Source organism: Crocodylus siamensis, chromosome 5 (genome assembly GCF_052110815.1).
Source record: "Crocodylus siamensis isolate JL-2025a chromosome 5, ASM5211081v1, whole genome shotgun sequence".
Taxonomy (NCBI): Eukaryota; Metazoa; Chordata; order Crocodylia; family Crocodylidae; genus Crocodylus; species Crocodylus siamensis.
The window spans coordinates 166,836,983-166,855,521 of NC_143399.1; the positions used below are offsets into that span (position 1 = coordinate 166,836,983).

The 18,539-nt window shown below is 41.9% G+C and overlaps 1 protein-coding gene across 4 annotated transcripts in view; it reads left to right on the top strand.

Moving 5' to 3' along the window:
* Positions 1–11,711, top strand: part of SLC25A13 (solute carrier family 25 member 13) — a 133,210-nt gene extending 121,499 nt beyond the window's left edge. For all 4 annotated transcript variants that reach the window (XM_090046976.1, XM_090046980.1, XM_090046978.1 and 1 more), the window contains exons 15-18: positions 3,792–3,930; positions 9,079–9,237; positions 9,532–9,622; positions 10,552–11,711. In XM_090046976.1, the coding sequence (XP_089903102.1) occupies positions 3,792–3,930; positions 9,079–9,237; positions 9,532–9,622; positions 10,552–10,741 (579 nt within the window). In that variant the 3' untranslated portion in view covers positions 10,742–11,711. The remainder of the gene's footprint in view (positions 1–3,791; positions 3,931–9,078; positions 9,238–9,531; positions 9,623–10,551) is intronic.
* The last annotated feature ends 6,828 nt before the right edge of the window (positions 11,712–18,539 follow it).

Below are 18,539 nucleotides of genomic sequence, written 5' to 3' on the forward strand. Positions count from 1 at the left end.
AGGAAACTCAAGGGAAAAGCAGGTCAGTAATTTATCTTGGGAAAAGTATATTAAAAAAGACATGTTCCTACTATGTAAATTTTGTAACAGAAGGTTATGAAGGTTGCCTGTAAAAAGTAAATGCGACTAAGGCAAGCATTTGATCATGGTAAAATCTCTTCACATAGAATTCAGTTTAAAAGAGAGAAATATACATGTGAAGATTAGGGAAATGTGAGGCAGGCTTTTTTGGTATGAATGTAGATGTGTACTGTACGACTTTTACCACCTGCGTACATTAAAGATCACGTACATGGGGGTTACAAGTAGCTTTAAAAACTTAAGTGCTCACTCCACAGGGCACCTAGTGGCTGCTCAACCCATCACTAACAGTAGTGTGTTACCACATGATTGCACCATATAAAAAAAGCAGGTACTTAAAGGGCTTATCAACATTGTTATGCCTTTCTTCACAAGAACCAATGGCTAGAACTATAAGCCAGAGAAATTGAAATAAATTAGGCACAACTTTTTAAGTAATACTGATTAATCAGTGAACAAAATGTCAAGGAAGGTGGTGGGTTTTTAGTTTGTTAGTATCCGTAAATTAAGATTGGATGCCATTCTGGGAAATACACTTTTTATTCTTAGAAAAGTTAGTGACTCACTTTATAAATAAATTGCTAAAATGTAATGGCTTGCAATATATTGGAGGTCAAATTTTGATGCTCTAATGGTACATTCTGGTCATAAACTCTAGTTATTGTTGCGGTATTCTCCGAATGTTGGATCCACTCTCTGTGACCAAGCCACTTCCATTCTCTTTCAGGGACTGAATTTTTTGCCACAGTAGTTCCTGGACCAGTGCCTATATTTCCTCTCACCTTTCAATTATTCTGATGTTCTGTATATCTTTCTGCTAGGAGTATTTGGTTTTTACAAGGAATGTTTTCTTTAGTAGTTCACTGTAGGATAATTCATAAACTGTTCAGGTGTATCATAGATTTCATAGACGTTTGGGTTAGAAGGGATCCCAGAGGATCATTGAGTCCAGTCCCCTGCTCCAGGGGCAGGAAGTCAGCAGGGATCATAGGATCCCAACAAGATAAGCATCCAAACGTGTCCTGAAGGCATTCAAAGTGGGTGCTTGGACCATCTCTGGTAGCAGTCTGTGTCAAACCTTGGGGGCTTGGACAGTGAAGAAGTTCTTTCTTATGTCCAGCCTGAACTGCTCGCAGTGGAGTTTGTGACTGTTCGATTTTGTCATCCCTTGGGGGGCTCTGGTGAACAGTTGTTCCCCCAGATCCTGATGAGCACCCCTGATAAACTTATAGGTGGCCACCAGATCACCCCTGAGCCTGCGCTTTTCCAGGCTGAATAGCCCCATTGCTCTCTCAGCCTCTCATCATAAGGTCTGTTTTCCAGACCTCTGATCATACGCATGACTCTCCTCTGCTCCCTCTCAAGCGTCTCCACATCCTTTTTGAATTGTGGAGCCCAAAACAATGCAGTACTCCAGCTGCGGCCTCACCAAGGCCGAGTACAGAGGGAGAATGACGTCCCAGGATTTGCTTGAGAAGCATCTATGGATGCAAGCCAGCGTTTTGCTTGCTTTACTAGCCACAGCATCACACTGAAGGCTCATGTTCATCTTGTGGTCAACCATGACCCCCAAGTCCCTTTCATCTGTAATGCTAACCAGCATAGCACTACTGAGCCTATATGCATGCTGCAGGTTTTTCCTCCCAAGGTGGAGAACCTTGCATTTTTCGGTGTTAAACACCATCAGGTTCTTGTCCGCTCATTTCATGAGTCTGTCCAGAACTGCCTGGATCACCCTCCTGTCCTCAGGTGTGGATGCTTTACCCCAGAGTTTGGTGTCACTGGCAAACTTGGCCAGTCCGCTTCTGACACCAATGTCCACATCATTGATGAAGATGTTAAAGAGTATAGGCCCTAGGACAGAGCCTTGTGGGACCCCACTGGTCACAGCGCACCAAGATGGTTGGCTCCCATCGACCACCATCCTCTGGGTCCTACTGCAGAGCCAGTTCCCCAGCCAGCGGATCATGGTGACATCAAGGCCGCAATTAGCCAGTTTAACCAAGTGATCGTGGGATACCATATCGAAGGTTTTTTTTAAAGTCGAGGTATACGACGTTGATCTCTTCCCCTTTGTCCAGGTGATGGGTCACCTGGTCATAAAAGGAAATGAGATTGGTCAAGCAAGACCTACCCACAACAAACCCATGCTAGGTATCCCTCAGGATGTTGCCTTCAGCTAGTCTGTTAAGGATGGCCTCCTTGATAATCTTTTCCGAGCCTTTCCCCAGGCTAAAGGTCAGGCTGATGAGCCTGTAGTTTGCCGGATCTACTTTGCTCCCTTTCTTGAATAGGCACCACATTGGCCCTCTACCAATCATCGGGCACTTCACCAGAGCACCAAGAGCTCTCAAAGAGGGGCTGAGCTATGATGCTCGCCAGCTTCCTGAGTACCCTTAGTATCTTTGAACACGTTGCCCCCATTGGACAGCAGGGTGACTTCTGTGAGACCTGTTCTTGATTTCTCTCTCCCGCCCACCTTTTCTTTTTTACCTTGCCTGGTGCAAGGCAGGAGTTTCTTTTCAAGCATCTGTCCCATTGTGAAATGGTAAGAGATGATGCCACAGTGGACTCGGTGCATTCCAGACTGAGAACTCAGATTCAGTTTAAGGATTTAGATAAATCCAGCAAGCTAGAAGAGCAGCTTGGTGCCTGGTGGAAGGATAGGAAGAGAGGAACTGAAAAATTCTATAGTAAATCTGGAGAAATAACTTCAAGGCAAGAGGGATAGGAGTTCTAGATAACCATGTGGAGTATCTTTCCCCCTGAACACTACTTTTCTCTCTCAATCCTAGGAAGTTTTTCCCTCTTTCCAAATCTACTAGCCACATTTATTCTAACTGGAGCCTTGGTGTTCTTGAACTCTTTGCTGGAATTCTGTACTGATGTAAAAATACATGGGATATATCTTTTTACTGTTGGAACTTGGGCATTAGCCCATTGTGTTCTCATCTTCTTTTAAATAAAATGGTTATTTCACATCTGTGACTTGCATCTATTAGGCAAATTCCTTTGTCAGTCAGAGCTTTATTTCCTTTGTTTGAAAGCAAAGCATATCCAAGATCTTGTTGCTAAAATAAAAATCACAGTTAGAAAGTGGTGTGTACATTGTCCTGCTGGCATAAAAGCATGCTTATGTAAGAATGGTGATTAGAAGTACATTATCCCTTTATCATAGCTGACAGCATTTAATTAGTTTAATAAATTTAGCAATTTAATTAATGCATTACTGATGAATGAAAAAATATACTATGTATAGATTGACCTATTATACTTTTGCAAAGTAATTACGTAAAAGAGAGTAAGGTAGCAAAGAGTCCTGGAATTTAGGTCTGGTATCAACATCCTACATTTCATGCCAGGGTGTAGATGGCTAAAGTTTCAATAGTTTTTGGTTCTTCAGAGGAAGTTATAAGAGTTTACCCAAATAGATGTCATTTTCCTCTGTTCCTGGCAAATAACTACAATATTAAGAACACAGAGAATAAAGAATAGATGAGGTAGATACAGTAATAACATTTATTGAGCCAGCAAATAATACACAAACTTCTGGATGGGATGAAATGGACAATGCTATTTCATGCAATTTTGAAAAAAAATTGCTTTTTCTTCTAGGTACCTTGCTGTGGGGAGGAAAAATCAGGATATTGTTCAATTCTCTAATCTCCACTATTGAGTATTAATCAGATCTCCCTCATTTTTTAACACAGGGTGCTAAGGCATGTTTTCTGCGTGACATCCCCTTCTCAGCTATTTACTTCCCCTGTTACGCTCACTTGAAGTCTGCACTTACAAATGAAGATGGGAGGATTGGCCCTGGAAATTTGCTCCTGGCTGGATCAATAGCTGGTACGTGCTTTTATTCCTCATGGCATGGCCTACCGACGTGCCTAGATACTACAAAAATCTATTTACTAATGCAGGTGACATTACTGAAGCCTTGAAAACCTTCTGTGGAGCACAGGAGCCAAGGTGCAATTCTTTATCCAAATGGTGAAAGTCCTATGTAGATGTTGCACAGATATCTTTTATATGATGTGCTAACCTTTAGGTATTAGATTGCAGTACGTAGAAGAGATTCAAATGAGTTCACATTACCATTGAGCATGATCAGTACATCACAAATCTTAAATTACCTTCTGTATTAGCAGAGAGATTTGAATTTTGCCACGTTAATGATAACTGAACAAGGTATGACAGAATTATCATACTGTTGTCTGTTTTCGTTAGTAGATTGGAGAAATTGCTGTGGCAGAGGTTGTTTATGAAAGTAGAGTTTTTACACTTGAATTGTTTGTGATCAAAAGAAACTTAAATATATTACATAAGCATCTAAGCAGGCCACAGGCAGACTGAAGCCAGTCATTGATCACAGTATCCCACACAGCATCTTGGCGCGTGTGTGTGTGTGCGTGCATGTTTTATATTCACTTTCATGTAGAAAAAAAAGATTAAAATATTTCTGATTATTTTGGTCCCTAGTTACCTTAAGTCAGTATATACTTAAGGTAGCATAAGCAAAATCATGAATAAAAAATCCATCCAATAGCTGAGCCCCAATTATTACAACCTGTAATAGAAATGTAATAGTCACGAAAAAGGCTTCCCTCTGCTTTGCATAGAATGAAAAGACCGATTATATAGGCCTGTTTCTATCCTGCTGTGTTGCATTTAAGAGGGAGTTTGTATAGAATCACAGATCAGAAATCTCTGCTTTTTCTCTTGCCTGCTGCCTGGGAAGCTGCTCAGAAAAAGCAGATGCTGGGATATGCACAAAGGATAAGGAAAATAAAAACACAGTAGACAATCCTCCTGGCTTATTTTGTTCTACTCCTGGAAGGCAGGGATTGAAAATGCAGGCACTCGTGTTGCAGTACTGACAGTTCTGGCTTCTGCTCGTGACTGTACTGATCATTTAGTCTGACCAGTGTCAGCACTGAAGAGAATGGATGTGAGGATGTCCTTTCTTAGCTCAGACATACCTCTGTGCCTGCTGCTCAGCTCATGCCCTAATTAGGAGGCCCAGACTCTTTTACACTAGTTCCTGGATTTTCATTGCAGACCTATTGACATGTTGGCCTTGCTGAGGGTGGGGATTGTCAAGTTCTATTCTTCCTCCTTCCACCATCCTATGGCAGGCTAAAATGACCTGGCAGGCCATATGCTGGTAGGTCATCTAGCCTGTAGGGCTTCTTTCAGGCCAGACAACCTACCTCCAGATCTTGCCTGTGGAGCTGGTTGATGCAACTGGCATCCACGTTTCCTGATGCTGATTGCAAGAAATGTGAGTCTCCCAAAGTGACTGAAAAACAGAAATTCCATAGTAGGTAAGGCAGGGTGAGGAGAAGCAGCATCAACCCACTGGGTAGTGGCATGTACCAAAATAGCAGCTCTGGCAGCCACAGCTACAAGTTCCACAGGCTGGAGAGGGGGGTCATCCAGGCTGAGAGAAGCCTTGTGGGCCTGATGACACCTTCACAGGCTGGATCTGTGCTGTGGACCCCTGATGGAAGGGCATGCCTTTCCTTCTAGAATGCATGCAGTGTTGGAGCGTGTGCTGGGGTCATTGAAAGGACAATAGATAAAGCTATAACAAGCAGGAGGACTTTCAGGAGACCTCTTGAAACAGTTTTTTTTTTTTCTTTCCATGTTAGTGGCTTAAAGGCAAATAGACTTCCATAAGCAGCACAGAAGAGTTGCCTCCTTCCTGGGTTGTAAGTACTGTGAGTTGCAAAGCCCAAGTGAGGGTGGGAAAGGAGGAAGAGGAATAGAAATGAATTCAGCGGATGCAGGTGACAAGTTTAGAATGCAGTAACAAGTTTTGTATTTTAGGCTTTCCTCTCCCTGGGGACTTTTAGCGTAGAAAGCTATGGAGGGGACTTACCTGCCTCCTGAAGATGCATGGTTGTGTAAACCAGCCTGGAAGCTTCTGGACATTTGCAGCTAGATATGGGCCCAGGCTTAAACATACCAAGTAGGGAGTTTGTCTTGTTGAAGGGTGTACCTTCAGCTATTTGTACTTGTTCTTTCTGCAGTGCCTTGTAGTCCCTGAGAATTGAGCTGGCACCAGTAAAATCATCTTTGATCAAATAGCTGATGCTTTAAAAAAAATTGCCAAAAAAGCTGGATTTAAATTCATGCTCATTTTAATGGAACAAAACAATTTTTGAACTTTGGATCCGATTTACAGACCTGAAATATAAGCTGGTATTTTTTAAGCCAAGTCATTTCTTGGATTTTAGTATTTTTCTCTTTCGAGCCATTGGCAGGTGATTGCAGACTGAGATAACTGTGTCTTTGAAGTTCAGCCACAGAAGCAGTCTTTATAGTTGCTGATATGGTTTAGGAAACCAACTATATAATGTGTATTTTATCCAGTACTTTCACTAAATTCCATTCCAGTTCAACATGCATTAGCAAATTACTGTACAGAATTAGCAACATGACAATCATCATATGGAGCAGTCCAGAGGGGGAGTAGGAGGCACCACACTTTTCACAAAAGCAATATTCCTTTTATTAGAGAGACACTAGTAACCAGAAAGTGCTCAACAAGGACTGCAAGAACCGGGGATGAGGCATGAACTGAGAGTTGGTTCTGTTATTAACAGGTCGCATATGAAAACCTCCAAAATACTGAGCCAAGCCTGCTCAAGTGCAGTCTAGCTCCACTTTACCTTAGCTGAGGATGTGGCTCATTGTATTTAGAGCCAGTTGGACTTACAGTGCATAATGTTATGTTTTCAGAATTGTGCACCCAGAAATGTTCCTGAATTTAACTTGGCTGTGGAAGGCTTGTGCACATACTTTGTGGTCCTTGCACAGTTAAACTGAAGGTGCCTGAATGTGCATATGCATCTTTTGTGCATGTTTCTCACATGTGGCTTGTGTTACGTACATTTCTCTCCTCATTATTTCTTGTTAGGGCCACATGCAGAAATCCTTCATTTGATCTGATCCTGGCTGCTTGTTCCTTAACCCAATGTCCCAGTCTGTTCATGACACAGTGTTTGCAGCTGAGATGTTTGTGATGTCAGCTGAAGGATCTCCAGTGAATTTGCTGCATGTCCCCCCCCTTGAATTTCTTTATTCTCCTCACAGCCCTTTTTAATGTCATCTCCTGTGGTGTAATTTATCTAATCTTGATTGTAAGCTCCGCAGGGCAAGGACCTGTAAGCATTGGTGGCTGCTCGCAGATGTTAAAAAACAAAAAAACCTCAGCTTTACCAGAAGCAGCGCATTACTTCAACTGGGCTCTGTAGTGTCTATATAGATCAGATGCTTTTTGGCACATTTATCTAATAGCTGATTCAGTCAGCTATTAGATAAAAGCACAACTCCCCTGCTTACCCCCCACTAAAGTGCCCAGTCTATATAGACGCTGAGTGAGCCGGGTCCAACTAACATGCTGCCTCTTCTGGGTATGTGGTGGGCTTGGTGTGGGAGCACACTGAGTTTAAAGTAAAGCACCATTTTTGTTGTCTTTTTTTTAATGTCTTCAAGCAGCCTACGTGTCTGCAAAGTCTGGTGTGCTTCATAAATAGAACTTAAAGATTTTTGGATCTTGTTTTTCACTGCAAAATAACCCTAGGAGTAAGAAATGGGGAACAAGGAGATGGGGGTCAGCATCATACAGTAAACAGAATTGTTTCTAAGTATGTATTTTGGTTTTCTTTGAAAAATTTGAAGGACAGAAGTCTAGCTTCTAACTAAAAACTAAGATACATCTCACAGAGGAGAAATTCAGCATTTCTGGTCCATGTGAAACTTTGTTTTAGCCTTTGCTTACCATTTTTACAAATGCGAGTTTTAGGGTGGGTACATGTGTGTTCGTGCATGGTGTTAGCTGGAATTATGGAGAGCAGGAGGAGTTCATTTTAGTGACATGTATATATTTATGCTCATATGTTTCAGAGCAGCCTGCTAGAAGGTGTGGTGAAGTTTAAAGCCAAACCATGCTGGTTTGGACAGAAATTGTTACAGAATTATTAAGCCTAAAAAGAAGCAAAGGAGATTTATGCATCTGTGTCTGACCAAGTTGGTTTGGAACAGATGCAGAATGGAAAATAATAAAACCATAAGAGACAGTGTCTTCTGAATACAGTCTCACTGCCTTTTTTAAAAAAAAAGTCTAAACATGGACAGCGATGGTTAGGATAGGAATGACTTTAGAAATATCATTCATTGGTATTTCAATATTTGTTGCATTCTGATCATCTGCCAGGGTAAATTTTAAATCTTCCTCCAAACATTGTGCCTTGAAAACTGCAATTCCTAATGAGAAAAATGAGCCCTTTCAAACCTTAGCTTCTGCAGCTTGCTGATTTGTATGCAAAATTCTCTCTGACATTTCTGCATGAGATTATTTAAGGTGTACGTGAGTGTGAGTGTGAACGTGCTTTCCAGTGTATTGTGCAGTGAGAATGCCAGTAACCACAAAGCGGCGTCAAAAGGGAAGGGAAAAATTGACTTCACCTCCAAAAGCTCAATATATTAGCTATACAAGCTTCTGGTTTGTCCTGAAAACTTCTCTGTGCATCTCCCAATAGTTATTTAGAGTGAAGTCATTTCCACAAGGGCTAGTGCATATTCATTTTTCAGATACAAGAACGAAAGGCATAGTTAACTTGCCATGAAAGTACGTCATCATAGTGAATCTCAGTAATGACCAGCTCATGAGCTATATGAGCAGTCAGTGGTAACCAAAGACTTGCTAATACATGCATGTACATGCACACACACTGTGGGTGAACTGTACCAAATCCATTTCCAGTTCAAAAGAAACTAATGACAGAGACAGCACATGTGTGGTATTTTTCATGACTGCAGGAAAGACATGCCTGATGCATGCCAGACCTTTCCAACACTCTACAAAGTACTGCTGGTGATAAGTTGAAGAGTCAGAGATGGCTCTTTAGCTTTAGTCTGAGCATTACTGTTTACATGTGTAACTAGTTATGGATACTTGTCTGATTTTTGTTTTCCTCCCCTTCTTAGGCATGCCTGCAGCCTCTTTAGTGACCCCTGCTGATGTTATAAAGACAAGGCTACAGGTGGCAGCTCGTGCTGGACAAACCACTTACAGTGGCGTTGTAGACTGCTTTGTCAAGATCCTGCGAGAGGAAGGTCCGAAAGCTTTGTGGAAAGGAGCTGGAGGTATGTATAGCGGGTTGGAAACCTACAGCCTACAGATCCGCTGGATGTGGCCCATGGAGCTGGGGGGCTTCAGTACTGGGGAGATTTGGCAGGGTCCCTTCCTCTGTGCGTGGTGGTAGGGAGAAGCAGTGGTAGCAACCATGTCCTAGCATCAGCCCACCAAGCTAGGTCATTTCAACCCAACAATGGAAAATTTTGTTGACTGCTGGTGTAAACCAATGCGAGGAAGCAGGAGCCAGTTTGCTTTGATAACTAGCTTTTGTTACTCACATCCAGTCTTGTTTTTCTTTTAAGCTCGTGTGTTTAGGTCCTCCCCTCAGTTTGGTGTAACTCTGGTGACTTATGAGCTGCTGCAGAGGTGGTTTTACGTTGATTTTGGGGGAGTGTAAGTATATCTATCTATATCTTTTGGGCTTGGGCTCTACAGGAGTTCACCCTTGTGCCCCTTGCCCTTTTAATAAGACCTATGGTTACACAAAGCTTTGTGAGTAAGGTAAGGTTTTGGAAAAAATAAATATTGCCACACTTCCATGAATTAGAAAAGCCTTTTTATACCCATTTCACAAGAAGGGCAGTACCCGTTATATACTTTGGACCTGTGCAAGTATAAGAGGAGATCCTGAGTGAATCACTGGAACAGTAAAACACTGGAACAGGTTGCCCAGAGAGGTGGTGGAAGCTCCATCCTCAGAGGTTTTTAAGACCTGGCTAGACAAAGCTTTGAGCAGGGGGTTGGACTAGATGACCTCCTGAGGTCCCTTCCAACCCTAACTTTCTAGGGTTCTGTGAATCAATGGGAGAACCAGGAGTAGAAATTGGGAGTTCTGCTTTACTCCAAGCTGCTTTACCTAGTAGAGAGCAATGCATCATCATTCAGTCTTTGTTGGGTTCTGCATGTGATTGGGCTGTTAATATTATTGTCAAGAGGGCTGTAGATGTCAGTGAAGTAATTGAAATGATATGACTTGCACATGTGCAGCTGTGATTGTTTGCAGCACAGGAGATCTGAAATTCCCATTATTAAATATTGTTTCAGTTGCATCAAATGCAACAAAAGCCAACTGTCTTGAGGCAGCCTTATAATATAAGCCTTTGAGGACATTGATTACACCGCCATGGTGAAGATTAACCCCGCCATGTGAAACTAGGTTATGCATGACAACATTTTAAAAATATCTTCTCATTGCATTGTACCATACCTCTCTGCCAGGTGGCTGTAGGACTTCTGGTGCTATACATGGAACTGTTAGAGATTTTGGTGTGTGCTCTTTTTATACTACAGAAATTGAGCATTTTTTAAATTTTATTTTACAGAAAACCAGCTGGATCAGAGCCAGTTCCCAAATCAAGGATCACACTACCTGCTCCAAACCCAGACCACGTGGGTGGTTATAAACTGGCAGTGGCCACATTTGCAGGCATTGAAAACAAATTTGGACTTTACCTACCTCGATTTAAGCCATCACCACCTACCTCACAGGCTGCTGCAGTCAGCAAGACCTAAAATTACAGCTGTAGGTTTTTGCTGTTAGTTGGGAAAGAGCCACTTTCTGATCAGTCTAATATTTCATTCCTTTAGCTTTTCATCATATATCAGTTAAGCTTCAGTTGAGTTTTAAGGCAGTTTTCTTCTTAAATGTAATCATTGGTCTTTGTGCTTCCTTAACCAGATCACTGTGAAATTCTTACAATTGTTCTTTGGGTTCAGGACCATGAATGTATTTGTCCACATCTGACATGTGCTTATGTTTGCAAGACACTAATATCAACTCTGTTTGTGGGGGAGGGTTGGGCGCGGAAGCTAAGAATAAGATAATTTTACAGGTAACATTCAAATGAGGATTATATTGTCAAAGTAGGTGCATATTGGATATCACACATTATCATTTCAGTATACTCAGTGGAGATCATGGTGCTCAAGGCAGAATGATTTTGATGGCACATGTAAAATAGTCATAAACTTAGTGCGTGTTTGTAGTTAAAAATAATATAATATGTACATTATGCACACAGAGTACCTAAGTCTGATAGTACAGTTTCAACTTTTTAAATATGTACACGCACAAGTTCTCTTTCTGGATTGTATTATGAAGCTTTTATGTGAAACATGTTTTTTGTAATAGAAATCACATTTAAAAATGTTTAGTCATTGTATTATGTTACTGGTATCAAAATGCTGGGAAGAAAGTGTTATTATCCATAGTCTTTGCACTTTATGGAGGTATTTCTGGCATTTTATGACGTATACAATGAAACTTCAAGACTGGGTGCCTACCATGGACTTGCTGATATTTGGATTCCTGTTTGTATGATGCACTTCTAGGAAATGCTGCTTCTTTGAATAAATGAATTTAAGGAGAAAAAAAACATGCACTGTATCTACGGTACCTGCCTTAAATGCTGGCTTGTATTTGGCAAATATTTGTTTTTAGATTCTCATTTACTTCAAAAGATTAAAACATTCTAAAACACAAGACTTCATCTAATTTGTGGTGCCTTGTGCAAGGTTTAGAGTACTATTTATGAAGATAGAAATAAACCTTTCAAACAGTGTGACATATATTGTTGTCTGTTATGCCAATTGTACAGCAGATCTAATGTGTACCATTCAGCTGGATACTTTATTTCTTGTCTAAGTTCAACCAAGCCATGAAAGCATTTATAGAGTGCGGTTAGGAACACAGTTCCTTTAGTCTACATGAGTTGCAACAACCCTGGAGCATGAGGTGAAAAATGCGTTAGTACAGATGTAGCTCACGAATAAGTATTCTTTGAGTTAACTAACTCTCAAACATTCTTTACTTTGAAACCTTCTCACAGTTATTCTGCAGTTTTAAACAGCTAGCTCTAGTAAAAGTGGGGCTCTTGGAATGATACCTTTTAGGAATAAGATGATTTAAACTTTACAAAGCCAGAATGCTGGCTATATGCATTTTTGTCTCTGATGCTTGTTGCCAGCAAGTCTGTAGAAATATTTCAAGTGTTATGCCTTTGTAAAAGGGTTACTAGGCATATGACATAATAGTTGTTGCATTGTAACTGATATAAATGCCCAGCAGAAATGGATATGTATTGTGTTGTATTAGTTTGATATAGAAAATGGCTTCGTCAACCTTGTTCACATTTCCTAGAAATTAAAGAAGTAGATTGCTGGGGACAAGTACTCTGGACTATCCCTGTGTTTTTAAAAAGCAAGGTTATAGTCAGGTTGTAATTCCATATGGGAAACTGATAACTAAGAGGCTATCTTTTCCCCAGTGTCACTGCTGGGCTCCTTAGAACTATAGGGTGCCTGTGCATGAGCACAGAGGCTGCTTGGACTTGCTGTAATTATAATGTGTTGGAGCAGGCTTAATTAATCAAACAAGCTTTAATTCAAGCACCCCCCCATCATCATTTTGAAGCTCAGGGACACTGATGCATGAGATGCTGCAGCGCGTTAATTACAGCTGCTCTTGGAAGCCACTCTAATGAAAGCACTGCCCCCTCCCCCCAGCCCCCGCTTCACTCCCAGAGCACGTGTGAAAGGGCCTCTGCAGATGTTGACACTGGATTTACGATGCCTTGTTTTGGGTGGACCCAAACCCACGACCTCTCTATTCAATAATCGGCAAATGTTACTGATACGCAGTGATAGCACACATCCTAATTTGGTTATTTACCAGTCTCCTAATGTAGTCTGTTCACAAAACTGGAAATCTCAAGGGCTTTGCAGCTGGTCACTGTGACCTGGCCAACATGGCAGAGTCCCATATCTCTGTTATAGAACAGCATGGTACATGTCTTCAATTTTCCAGCCTGTGTCTGCTTGCCTGTGTCAGACACAGTAGACCTCGAAGGAGACTTTGCCACAAACAGTCTTTTAGAAATCAATTAACCCTTACTGTTCCCTTGGACCATTGTTCTAATGCATATCTACTTTACCTACAAGCCAGTTCCCAAAAGTAAACCTCTAAATACTATGTCTAGCCGTCAGCAGATAGGGCCAATATCTCTTCCAACTATTAGGCACCTAAATTGACTTAGACACCTAAATGCAATTCTATTCCACCCTGTTCAATCCTGAAAAATCCATTCCTAACACACCATCATCAAACCTGAAGAGTGAGTCCCAAATAAACAGTGAAGAGGCCTACCCGTCTTCTGCATAACTGTTTTTTAGGGATTCAATCAGGATAACAGAACAAGGGGGGCAACCTTTTTGGCAGATGAACTACAAATTACCCCTGCGCCCTCTCTGAGTAATACTCCAATTCCCTCCCCCTGTGTAAACTGCTGTTCTGCTTTCTTCCCTGTGTTTTCTGTTCCATCTCCTGTTCTTTCTGCTTCCTGCTGTATCTGCCACTGTGCTGCTTGTCCCCTCCCTGATCTGCCACCCATGCATGTGACGGATTGGCTGCTCCTGAGGTAGAATCATCTTAAGCACTGACGTCTACATAGATGCCTAAGAGGTGAAATATAATTTGGTCTTTATACTTCACACGCTCTGCAGAAGAGAGAAGATTTTCAGAGGGACACACTGTACTCCAGCTCTCCTCAACTACAACTATCCTTCTGATTTAAAAAAAATAAAACTCCCTTCCCCTGTACTCTACTGCCCCAAGATTCATTTCCCCTCGTAACAAGTGATTGTGACTGGGACCTGCCAGTGCTCAACACTGCAGACCTACAAGCAATTTGACATGGCTCCTGTTTTTAAACATTACTATGCACTTAACTGTCCATCTTACACACTGGCTTATGAGAACAAATGTGAAGACTCCAGACGGCTACAGGAAGAAATTCTTTTCTGAACACAGAATGCAGCATTTTAGTCCCTGATGGCAAGATCCCCATGCAATGTGTTTAAAATCTCTTGGCAACTGCAAACTTTTAAAGCCTCACTGGGAAGGATTTGAACCATTTATCCTTGGAGTTACTCCTTCCATGCCCATGCTGAGATGTATATGTGCTAAGGGTTTACATCCACTTTTAAAAAGGAATGATAATACTTGTACAGATTTTTATTTTTAATTTTAAAGGCAAACTATCACCTGGATCTGAAAAACAAACCATAACTTATGGCAACCCCACTGATCACTGGGGGTTGCTGTAACATGCCCTCTGTCTCTGTTTATACCACTGCTAACTGCTTTCCCAGCCCAGGGGGCAAGAATTCTTCAATGGAGTACTCCACATGATTAGCCAGATAGGCTGTCACAAGGCTGCGAGCACCAAGGAATGGATTTTGCTAACCTCATGGCAATTGCAAGAGCCAAGGCAGACAGATTTGTGAGGGAATTTTCAGATTTGCCTTTTTTTCTGGCTATGTTCATCAGGCAATTGCACTCTATATACAGAATATCCTGCTTTGTTTAATCACTCTTACCGGTATGGATTTGCTAAATATTTTCTAGTAGCATCCGGAGACCTTTGTCAGTGGTATCTGCTACACTTTATTTAGATGCATGTGATATGAACTTTCAAACCAAGAACTTGTTAAAGCTTCTGTAAAAAACAGAGCGCCTTTAATGTTTGTACTCTGGGTTCCTGGATGGGAATGTGCAGGGATGACATGGTTTGTAACCTCACCTGCATACTGCAGTCCAATTTACAGCCCTTGCCCTGTTAGCACCTGACAACCCTACACATCAACATGAAATCTGCTGAGATGTTTCCAACAGGTTTGACTTATAACAGCTATTTTGTTACATCATGTTGTTTGTCTTTTGGCCTGGTAACTGCAGCATTTTCTTGTTAAAGTTTGCAGGGACTTTTTTTTTTTTTTTTGTGAGCAAACATACCACAGGCTTCCAAAATAACTCAGGCAAGTTTTCCTAACCCTGCTAAAAATATGGAACCACCAAACCACTCCACAGATTTCTTAGGGGTAGACGGCTAGCCTGCCGGGATGTTCCCCTATTATCTACTTGATCATATTGCTTCTGTTCTAGTATTCCCCACACATCTCTTCAGCGCTGACTCGGCCCACTGACTAACTGGTCCTGAGGAGGGAAGAGAGGGAATATGTCACTTCAGATAAAAAGTTATGGTAAATTTCAGGCTTCGCTGTTTTCAGCTGAAATATTTATCATCATTGCTTAAGCTGGAAAACAATTTTTTTAAAGCTAGTGACTATCCATCAATTATATAATGGTTTAGAATATGTAAACCTTGAGACACTTGTAAACCTTGAGACACTTGTACTTTATAACACTCCAGGGCGCTTTAAACAGCAAATAACCCAGGAACAGCATTGGAACAAATAGCATTTTTTAACTACACATGATCTACAATATTCTTGTTTAGTAAGGGGCAGCATGCAACTCTTTACTGTGAAGGGCAGGCAGCCTCTAATAAAGCCACTTCGCAAATGCTTCACCATGAGGATGTTATCAAGGTGCCTGCTACTTTTTAGGCACAGGTGATGTTTTAAATGTGTGCTAATAAGGGCTTCTAACCACTGTTCGTGCTATTCCTTGTGGCACCGTAGTTGCACTACTTGCAAAGTTCATTCCAACTGCCCCAGTTACATTCTAAAGAATGGCTTAATTTATTGCCATCTTTCCACTCTCAAAAACCAATGAGGCAGGCTCACTGTGTACCTAACTACTGTCACTAAAACACCTTGCTTACAAACCTGACAAGAAACTATTCCTTCGCAGCGACAGAGACACTTCTTGCTGCTGAAGTCTCTGTCCTGCTCCCTTTGCCAGGACTATGTGCTGCTTTGTTACATTGCACTGGGAACCTGAAGTTTTTGGGCAATCTTGCTCTGACCTAAAGGGAAGGTTGACATCCATTTTCTTATATGGAATTTTTTAACAAAAGTAGTTGAGAATCCAGAAGTAGGAATAACATCTCATAAATTTCATGACCTCCCATTTGTCACTGTCTTTCTAAATGTTCAGCTACAAAGTTGACAGATGCAGGGTTAGCTTGCAATACTTGCCAAACATAAACGGGAGGCTACAGAATTGACTAAAATATTGGCTGTTTGGCTTAAATCAGCTTAGCAAGGGAGAGGAGTTCCTCTCCCACAGAAATTGCTGAGCACCCATTCTCTGAAAAAAATGAGCTCTCTCCCTGCTCCTCTCCCTCACGTCCCCCGTCCCCGTCCCCGCACCGCACGCAGTCCTGTAATGTCCTCAGTAAGTGCAATACCCAGGGTGCTCATTCATGGAAACTCCCTTGTGATCTGTGGAACGAGGAATGCTGCTGAAACAACACTCTCCAGCACCTACCTAGTACTGTCCTCTCTCATGTCCTACGTGGCTTCTCCATGTTAACAGGGTCTCGTAACAACCTCTTCCCAGATAACTGTCACGGCTGCTGCCCATTTCATTCCTTAGGCCATACGTTTCCTCCACAAGGCTTTGATCCTGTATTACTGCTCAAAAGAAATTCTGACACTGATTTCACTAAGCATAGGATCAGGTGGTAAAACGCCTTTGCTACCCTCCATTTTTCTCAGTACATCATGTTTCCAACTTGATTTCACCACCTCTAAAACTCATCACAAATTGGCCACTCTTATTACTGCTGTTTTATTGCATCTCCCCCCGCAATCAATAGCAGCCTTCAATAGTTGCCCTCTTGGCAACTTCTCTCATAATCATCCTTGTTCTTCCATGAAGCCCTTCTGCTTGCAAGGCCATCTGAATACCGAGAGGATGTTATGCTTGCTGGCTTCAAATCTCTCTTCTGGCTTCTTTCCACTGTAATGTCTTTCTTGACAGAGATGCAGCGCTTTAGGTTTTCTAGCTTGTTTTGTTCCACACTTACCTGATGCCTGGACCTCTTCTGTGACACGCTCCTGTGATGAGCTTGTACTGAGCTTTGCTTGGCACTAATCACCTCACAAAATAGAAAAATAGGAAAAAATAGAACAGTCTTGCTGGGGGAGGGTGTGCACATACGGCTATCAGCAGCATCTTCTGTGTGAGCTAGGCCCATTGCCACATTAGCAGAGAAGGGGTCTGTGGCAGTTGGGCATTTTCCTTCTGACAGCAGCAGCAAATCCTGAAGGGTCTTCTGAGGCACCTCTTAAAACTGTTTTACAAGCTATTAATGCCACAACGGAGAGGGAGTATGGAAGGTAAATGTGCAGAGATTTTCCCCTTAGGTTTCAAAAGTGAAAGGTAATATGGAAAAAAAGCAGATGCAAATTGGCCAAGAGTTTACAGTTCACAGTGGGAGAGTGACAGTTTTAAAGAACCTCTTTTGTATTTGAGGCAGTTTTTCATCAATGACTGGACATAATGGCATGCACACCCTGAACCTATTTGATGGGAACTAGAGAACACTGGCACAGCAGTTACAATGGCAGATTTATTGGCATTTCATTTGCCCATTCTGTAGGACTCACCTTTGTTTTCAAGGTTGCATACACGCTTGTGGGCTCATGTGCACTGGAGCACTCGATCACAAGAGGCACTTAGATGCCCTAGTGGTCAGTGTTGCAGTGCTAACTTTTAGGTGTCCTGATGTTGAGGAGAACTCCCAGCATCCATTGCAGGATTCAGGTTTCCTCCATAGTGCCTGGGGGACAAGATCACTTTAGAATGGGATTCACAGGAGTCAGGTCTCTAAGTCTGCTAGCAGTGAAAGTCAAACAGATGTGTGCACCTTAAATCCTGTCACACTTAGGGATTTAGGCACCTATGTCTGATTAGGGTTCATATGTGCTCCTGGAGTGGGCGGGGGGGTAGAGGGGTGTACTTTAATTGAAGCGCCTGGAGCATCCTGTGCATCAGTGTCCCCACACTTAAAAATGGTGCTGGGATCACTTTAACTAAAGTTTGTTTGACAAGCTTTACTTAAAGCGCCCCCCATCTCCATTTAAGTGTGGGGACGCTGATACACGAGAGGCTGGAGTCTGCTGGACCATGGTAATTGCCACACTCCAGAAGACCTGATTAATTAAGTCTGTTCCAATACTGTGTTAGAGCAGCCTTGCTGCTCGTGTATAGGTGCCCCTAAAACCTTTTTTTAACAAATGGAGGCAAGTCCACAGGAAGAAGCACGTCTCATCCGTTACTCAGTAGCTCAGTTGTCAAAATAACTGCTTGGGAATATCAGGTTCTATTCTTTCTTTTGCTTAAGAGATCTTGTACCCACATCTCTCAGGAGATATTCTAACTACCAGGCAATAAGATCTTCTGGAGTAGGTTCCTTTAATACCATCCTGTTGAAACTGTTCCATTTTATACACCTAAAACATTGATTGGAAAATGATCCTGACCTGCACTTAACCAGCGGTTGTGGCACTTACCCAAAGTGAGGAGCGGTCTGGGTTTCAGTCCTGGCCCTGATAACCATAA